Here is an 8,311-nt window from a genome sequence, read left to right as displayed (position 1 = left end):
CTCTCTCTCTCTCTCTCTCTCTCTCTCTCTCTCTCTCTCTCTCTCTCTCTCTCTCTCTCTCTCTCTCTCTCTCAGATGATAATAAGTGCCCCTGAAACATTGAGGTCACTGAGTTCCAGTGAAAGAGGATTTCCCCTCAAATGACCCGATCCAAATCTATCCACATTTTTGTTGTGGGTCTAGTGGGACTAATTAAATAAACAGTGAAACACATGTTGAAAGTATATTATATATATCCGATTTGACTCATCCAATCTTAACTAGCCTGGTCTAGTAGCCCAGTGTAGTTTTATCTAGCCTAATCTAGCCTTATTGAATCTAGTCAAATCAAATGAATAAATCGAGGCTAGTCTAGTGTAGTCTAGTGTAGTCTAGTGTAGCCTAGTGTAGTCTAGTGTAGTCTAGTCTAGTGTAGTCTAGTCTAGTGTAGTCTAGTCTAGTGTAGTCTAGTCTAGTCTAGTCTAGTGTAGTCTAATCTAATCTAATCCGACCTAGTCTAATGTAGTTTTACAAATCAGCACGTTATTGTGATTGGTGTGTGTGTGTGTGTGTGTGTGTGCGCGTGCGTGTGTGTGCGTGTGTGTGTGTGTGTGTGTGTGTGTGTGTGTGTGTGTGTGTGTGTGTGTGTGTGTGTGTGTGTGTGTGTGTGTGTGTTTGTGCGTTAACCCTCTCTAAGTGCTCCTTATCCCTGTGCGCAGTAAGGGGTTAAAATGAGCGCAGTGGAAAAAACGAATAGATCCTGCCTTGACATTTCTGCCTCCTTCACTGTGCCTGTGCTTGTATACAGAGGAGCTCTCTACCGCTCTCTCTCTCTCTCTCTCTCTCTCTCTCTCTCTCTCTCTCTCTCTCTCTCTCGCTCTCTCTCTCTCTCTCTCTCTCTCTCTCTCTCTCTCTCTCTCTCTCTCTCTCTCTCTCTCTCTCTCTCTCTCTCTCTCTCTCTCTTAGCTATTCCAACCATCCTGATGAGCCGCGGGGCAGACCAAGAGGTGGTTGGGGGTGGTGGTGTTGGTGGGGGGGGGGGGGGGGGGGGGGATTTCCCCATTCCCTCATGGGCGGGGCCTCATTCAGATGTGGGTGTGGCCAAATGAGGAGAGGTGGTGGGAGAGAGTCAAGTGGGTGTGTCTCAAAGGGAGGGGGAAAAAGTTCTGTGAGAGAAACAGCCAGCGGCTGCTGCTAGACTCCTGGGGCTGCTCTGTCTGTTGTGGCATTCACATCCCAGCACCCATGTGGTAACATCCAGCCGCGCTCCGCCTCCCTACTCACTGGCCACTGGAGAGAGACAGAGAGAGAGACAGAGAGAGAGAGAGAGAGAGAGAGAGAGAGAGAGAGGGAGGGCAGACTGTGAAGAAGCAGTGAGGTAACTCAGAGAGCACATGAGTGACTGAAGGAGACAAGTGAGACACAAGTGGAAGAGAGGGATAGAAAGCACCGGAGAAGAAGAGGAAAAAGAAGGAGAAGAAGAAGTAGAAGAAGAAGAAGTAGGAGAAGACAGCAGGAGGCTTAACAGAAAGAAGAAGGTGAGACATTTTTCTTTACAAGAAAAGATACACCAAAAAAAATATATATATATATATCTATATTCTCTAAAGAAAAACTTTTCCTTTTTTTTCCACCACAGTTACGTTCTAAAAAGTTCCCCAAGATGGCAGCCGTGGAATCGATGGGGCTCTCCAGCCTGGGCCAGTCGGAGCCCCAGACTCTCACCGAGATCTCTGACGACGAGATCAACCTCCAGGCATCGGAGGACGAGGAAGAAGAGGCCGCCGGGGTTGCCGAGAAGGAATCCGCCGAGGAGGAGTTCGTGGCGGAGGCGGCGGCGGCGGCGTCCGGTGATGACGCGCTGAAGCTGGACATGCCGGTGAACGGCGTGATGGTGCTGTCCCTGCTGGACAAGATCATCGGCGCCGTGGACCAGATCCAGAAGACCCAGACCGGCCTGGAGGCCCGGCAACAGGACATGGAGCGCTCCGTCAACGGCATCCAGGGGGAGCTGGCAAAGCTGGCCAAGAGCCACGGCAACACGTCCAACAGCGTGAACAAGATGATGGAGAAGGTGCAGAAGGTCAGCGTCAACGTGAAGACGGTGCGCGCCAACCTGGAGAAGCAAGGGGGGCAGATCCGCAAGCTGGAGACCAACGAGGCCGAGCTGCTCAAGAGACGCAACTTCAAAGTCATGGTGTACCAGGTGAGAGGGCGTGTCACCCTGTGTGTGTGTGTGTGTGTGTCTGTGTGGGAGTGCGTAACAGCTGAGCCACAACTCATCGACTCTACATGAGTAACAGCATAATAAAGATAACTGTGATTGCGTGCGTGTTTGCGTGTGAAATTGAGTGCATATTTGTTCGAGCTGCATGTGAATGCATGTTTGTGATAAGTGCCAGCAAACCTGATAAAGAGTTTGGAATGGGTGTGGCACGATCCAAAAAAATAAAAAGTGTGGTTTTCATTGGGAGGGACTGAGGGGAAATGAGAGATTCCAGGGGTTTGTGAACTTGATTGAGTGGGCGTTGCTCCCTGACCACTTGAGGGGCGGTCTGGGATGTGTCACGATGGAAAGGTGGTCTCAGTGAGCTGAATGAGGGGCGAGGCAGTGGCCAAGAGGCTGGGGCCATAGGGCCAGGAAGAGGGCTTCGTCCCGGTCAAGGCCAAGAATGCCCAGACCCCTTACTGGCTCAGAACCCGCTCTCTCCCCTCTTCCAAATGCGTTATCAATTACATCCCACACATAAAGGTTGTGCTGATCCTTTCAACTGGCAGTCAAATCAAAGCACAAGATGCTTCCTCTTGACGTTATTTTCCACATCCTCTTCATCTCCTTATAGTTTGAAACACTAACCGTAACTCATGGTCCACCATCGCTTGAAGAACCCGGTGGAACATTTTTAAACGGAGATGGAAACTACTCAAGGGCCTGCACTGCAAACAGTTGGTTAAAAGAGGACTTGAATCAGACATTTACATTTTCCTCTATGTATGTGTGTGTGTGTGTGTGTGTGTGTGTGTGTGTGTGTGTGTGTGTGTGTGTGTGTGTGTGTGTGTGTGTGTGTGTGTGTGTGGGTGTGTGGGTGTGTGCGTGTGTGTGTGTCCATGTGTGTGTGTGCACGTGCGCGTATGAGAGCGAGGGAGATTAAGGGGAGTCCTAAATTCTGGGTCTTTTTTTAGCCTGTGTGTCTGCAGTGTGGTGTGTAAGTAATAGCTAACAGGCTCTCTCTGCACACACAGTGGCCTGAGAGAACGTTCAGAGTTTCCAGCCCTGAGTCAGACACCATGGCTCGCACGGACCTTTCTCCTGCCATTTCTGTCTCTCTCTCTCTCTCTCTCTCTCTCTCTCTCTCTCTCTCTCTCTCTCTCTCTCTCTCTCTCTCTCTCTCTCTCTCTCTCTCTCTCTCTCCCTCTCTCTCTCTCTCTCTCTCTCTCTCTCTCTCTCTCTCTGACTCACTCTGGTGAGAGTTGGACTGATATCAAAGACAGCAGGATTTTACGTAACTTGATTTTTCAATAGAAATTGTTGTGTATAATTCTAATCTAACCCAGACACACAGAGGCACATTTGTGTGAGTGCGTGCACAATCACTCACTCACACACACACACACACACGCACACGCACACACACACGCACGCACGCACGCACGCACGCACGCACGCACGCACGCACGCACGCACGCACACACACACACACACACACATACACACACACAAACACACACACACTCACACAACCCACACCTGGATGTCTTGTGTTGGCACAGCAACAGATAATAGAGGGCAGATGATGTTCAGAGCAGAACGAGAGACGATGGAAGACTCGTCTCCATCTCCACTCAATGGAATTTGATGATTGGGGGATTTCTCAACGCTGAAAGGCCATAAATCGCCATTTTAATTAAAAACTGATAACATCTAGGAGCTGAGCTCTGCACGTTTCCACCCAATGTCATTTTGAAATACGATCGAGAGAGCAAAACAATTTTAGGTTTTTAGTCAACAAGTTTTGGGTGAACCACCATCATTGTCCTAGAGAGTAGTCGGTTGGCTCATGGCCACCTTCCACTCAACCAATCAGACGCCGTTCCGTTGATACTTCCGTGCTCTTCGCTGTGGCTCCTCAAGGCCAGGCTCCTGTGAAAACCAACACGAGACGGCCAAAGCCTCTGTGACACAAAGCCGTGAAGTCCTGCGCTGTTTTCACTCGGGACTGCTCGTTGCCACATACATACTCCACAGGCTCATTAGTATGCACGGTTTGCTCTTCTATAGACCCACATCGCATACATTATCCAGACCGTAACCTTGGATGGAGAATTCCTTAAGAGAAAATGTACGGATCATGTGCTTGATTTCCTTGTAGGTTGTGCTTTTTTGTTGAAGACCTAACTGCCTGTTTGTGACACAGGCGCAGAGAGGTCAGATTAACACCGCTTGCAGAGCGACACACAACGCACGGTAGAAAAACGGGCGCATCACCAACATACCAGGAACTGTTTACTTGGTGTCAACTTGTGAGAAGCACTTTTAATCTAAGTGGCATTTCAAGGCCACCGAAGACTTAAACTCAGGCATTTAACGCTTTTCCACAAGCGCTGCCTCAGAGTACTGCAGTAAATATTAGTATACTCGTAAATCTTACCGGAGCCTGATAGATTCAGCTAGAATGAAAACAGATGGATCAGTCAGAAATAAATAAGCATCTATTTATATCCAATAAATAAACAAATAAATAAAATTGAAGAGAAGAGTGCATCGGATAAATGCCATAGTAACCAAGAACAGAGGTCACCATGGTAACATAACATAGCACAACATGTTGTTCTCATCTCAATTCCCCTTGTGTTACTCAGACCTTTCCCAATGCAGCGTCTTGGTTTCTGTAGTTGGAGGTTTTGAGGTGTGAGGTGTGATTCAGAAATTCCTGAAGCTCTGAGCTCTTAAAGTTGTAGAAAATGAAAGGCCCCACCAAGGCCCCTCCAGCTGATGCTCAAAACACATGCTGGTATCTCAAGTGTATTTACTGCCCAGAAGGGGTAGTTTGCTAGCACAGGAGCGCTTGGTAGCTTTGGTGTGCAGCATAAGCACTTTGTCTTCTCTTTATTGCTCCTGCTACCAGGGGGGGGGGGGGGGGGGGGGGGCCTGGTCCAAAGACCATCCTCTCCCTCTACAAGCCTGGTCCAAAGACCATCCTCTCCCTCTACAAGACTGGTCCAAAGACCATCCTCTCCCTCTACACGACTGGTCCATACACCCTAGCTGCATCAGCCTTGTAGCCTGGGGAAGCAGTGGCTGCAGCTAGGCGTGCTAACAGCCATGCTACACTGAGATAAATATGTATCCGATGCATCCTACCTCATCCATCCTATTCAACTTTATCTAGGATAACAAGCCTATGACAAGTCTGCTGTCTCCTCTGTGGAGTGTCTGTGATTGTGATCCAGGGCATTTCTAGGAGCTAATCCCTAAATTTAGTCTGGGGTCTGGAAGTTTCGTTTTACAGATGAGTCTCCATATGTTAGCCGTGCCTGTTGGCCAACTAGAGCTGAAGGGAAGCCAAGGATCTTCGTGTAGATCCATACCAGAATGTGACAGCTCCATGACTGTTTGTGTATATGTGTGTGCGTGTGTGTGAGTGTGAGTGAGTGAGTGAGTGAGTGTGTGTGTGTACGTGCATGGGTGCGTGTGCACGTGTGGGTGTGTTTGCGAGAGATCACAAGACAGAAGAGAAGCTTGTTAAAGGGGCTGCCAAAGGATAACAGGGAGATAGTAGGAGTTAAGGGCGTGTGTGCGAGTGAGGGATGGGAGAGGTGTGAGGGAGGGAGGGAGCGAGGGCAAGAGAGCAGAAGTGTGGGAGAGAGAGGTTGGGTGATTTGGAGAGATGTCTCCTCCATCGTCTCTGAATGGTGGAATTAATGGGTGTGTCCAGCAGCAAAGAACATGGTCCATATTTGGACAGCTGATTCACAGCATAGGCATTTACCTCACTCTGTGCTGACCTCTACGCTCTTCTCTTCTCCTCTCCTCTCTTCTACTGTCCTATCTTCTCCTTACTCCTCCTATTCTCTCCTTCCCCTCCTTTGCTCTTAACTTCTCCTTTCCTCTCTTCTCCTATCCTCTCCCCTCCTCTTATCTCCTCTTCTCCCTTCTCCTCCTCCGCCTCTACGTTCCTCTCCCCTACTCTTATCTCCTCTCCTCTTCCCTCCTCTCCTCTCCTCATTCCTCCTCTCTGCTCCAGTCTTCTAAAACTCACCCTGCCATAACACTCCTCTATGATCAATTCTCGATTGTATATAATCTGTTCACATTAACTCGCATGGTATGCAACTCATTATGTGTCCTTTGTGCTATAAATACCTCACTCCTATCTATCAACTTTCACTTCTTGCCAACATTTTTCTCCTATGATTTTATCGGACTTGACTTTTCTATTCTTTTTTTGCATTTATGTTAGCATGAATACCTCTTATTCCCAAGCCGATTGGTCCGTCAACAATGTTCAGAAGTTTGTTACAGTAATGAGGATCCATAACTGCCATCTGGTAGACACATGACCTGGTCAACCTTCAGCAGGTACTTCGGATGGTCCCAGTTAGCCTTATCTTGTTTGTCTGTTCGCTCATTATTTACTGATACGAGAAAGAGTTAGATAGAGGGGCACTGTTTGTACATGCAGAGCTAGCGTTCTCCGGCGAAACACGTCAAGGTTGAACGAGCAACGGTAAGAAATGTTGAAATAGGAGCTTAACAATTCAAACAAATGCAAAACATGTAAGGCGATTGCTGTTGGCTTAGGGCGACATTTACTGTAGCAGCTCAAAAAACGATGAAAGGGGAGTGTTCCACTCATCGTATTTGATTACCATGGGATCAGTTTAGATGAAACAATACATTTAGCACAGGTCCATTGCTCAGCCAAGGAATCATTTTGGAATGACGTGATGTCTTGTGTGCGGCTAAGATGGAAGTTTATCTTTAATGGTTGTCAGTATCTATTACCTCAACCGATTTCATCCCAGCCTTGGGAACATGAGCAGTGATTGTGTGAAGGAGTCATTCGTCCGGACATGCTGCTGTTCCTCCATGATGACTCTTCCTCTCCAACCCTAACAGCACCTGTTGCCCACAAAAAAAGACACAGTGAACTCTGAGAAACAAGCCGGCTGTCTGTGTTGTTTTAGATATTCATACAAGTTCTCATCAGACACAGGAACGTAATTCTGTCTTCACAAAAGGCCCCAAGAACAATAAAAGCGCTTTAAATCATGACGTTTAAATGATTGAGAAGACATTTCGCCCTCCCCGTGCATGGGAACCACATAACATTTAACATGTAAATCAGCCACAGCGATATTCCTCCTTCTCAGAGTACAGAGGACCTTATATGGAAATGTGAGCGAGGTCGTTCCTGTTCTCCCAGCGCCGTTTACAAGCTCCTCTGTGTACGACTGTTAAGTAGAATTCCCTCTTCTTGCACTGAGCTGGAGCCACGACGACTCCTGCATGAGTAGTGTGTGTTCACGGCCTCAGCGAATACATCATTGGTTTGTTTAAGGCCTTGTTGTTGACTAAGTGAACAGGAAGGGACAGAGGAAAGGCAGACAGTGTGTGTGGCTCACAGGGTAATGGAAAGGGGAAAAGAGAAGGAAAACGGAGAGAAGTGAGAAGGGAGAGGAAGGTGGAAGGAGGGGAAATGGGGGGATTGGCCGACAAGCTGGGTAATGAGTGATGAAACAAAGGAGGCGATGAGGCGGGGGAAGGCAGTGGGCTGGAGGTTCTGGGGGGCTGGGGGTCCGGGGGATCATCTAAAAGTAGCAACTATCACATACTTGTTTGATTGTGAGAAGGAAAGAGCCTTTATGAGAGAGCGTTCTGGGCCAGTTTAGTTTCCTCCTGTGGCCTCAAAGCCTCCACTCCAACCAAGGTTCCACTACTGCTTGACATTGCTTAACACTTTCACTTACTGGTGCTTTTGTCCATTTAACAGTTTCACTTACTGGCTCGTTTGTCCGTTTAACACTTTCATTTACTGGCTGTTATGTCCATTTAACACTTTTGCTTACTGGTGCTTTTGTCTATTTAACACTTTCACTTATTGGCTGTTTTGTCCCTTTAACACTTTCACTCATTGGCTGTTTTGTCTATTTAACAGGTTCCCTTCGATCTGACTGGTTATTTTGTCTATTTATCAGTTGCACTTGAACTTTAGCTATTTTGGCCATTTAACAGTAACATCGTTTTGACTTCTCATCTGAACTAAATTGGAACGATAGCTTCAAACTGTAAGACCATACAGGGTAAACCTGCGATCATGTGACTCACTCT

The 8,311-nt window shown here is 47.7% G+C and overlaps 1 protein-coding gene across 1 annotated transcript in view; it reads left to right on the top strand.

The window, feature by feature from the left end:
- Positions 1-1,172: 1,172 nt before the first annotated feature.
- Positions 1,173-8,311, top strand: part of cavin1b (caveolae associated protein 1b) — an 18,197-nt gene continuing 11,058 nt past the window's right edge. Inside the window, exons 1-2 of the mRNA XM_030340148.1 lie at positions 1,173-1,517; positions 1,619-2,185. Of these exons, the coding sequence (XP_030196008.1) occupies positions 1,643-2,185 (543 nt within the window). The 5' untranslated portion in view covers positions 1,173-1,517; positions 1,619-1,642. The remainder of the gene's footprint in view (positions 1,518-1,618; positions 2,186-8,311) is intronic.

The sequence above is a fragment of the Gadus morhua genome, chromosome 18, assembly GCF_902167405.1.
Source record: "Gadus morhua chromosome 18, gadMor3.0, whole genome shotgun sequence".
Classification (NCBI taxonomy): domain Eukaryota; kingdom Metazoa; phylum Chordata; class Actinopteri; order Gadiformes; family Gadidae; genus Gadus; species Gadus morhua.
This window is presented reverse-complemented; position numbering and strand designations above follow the sequence as displayed.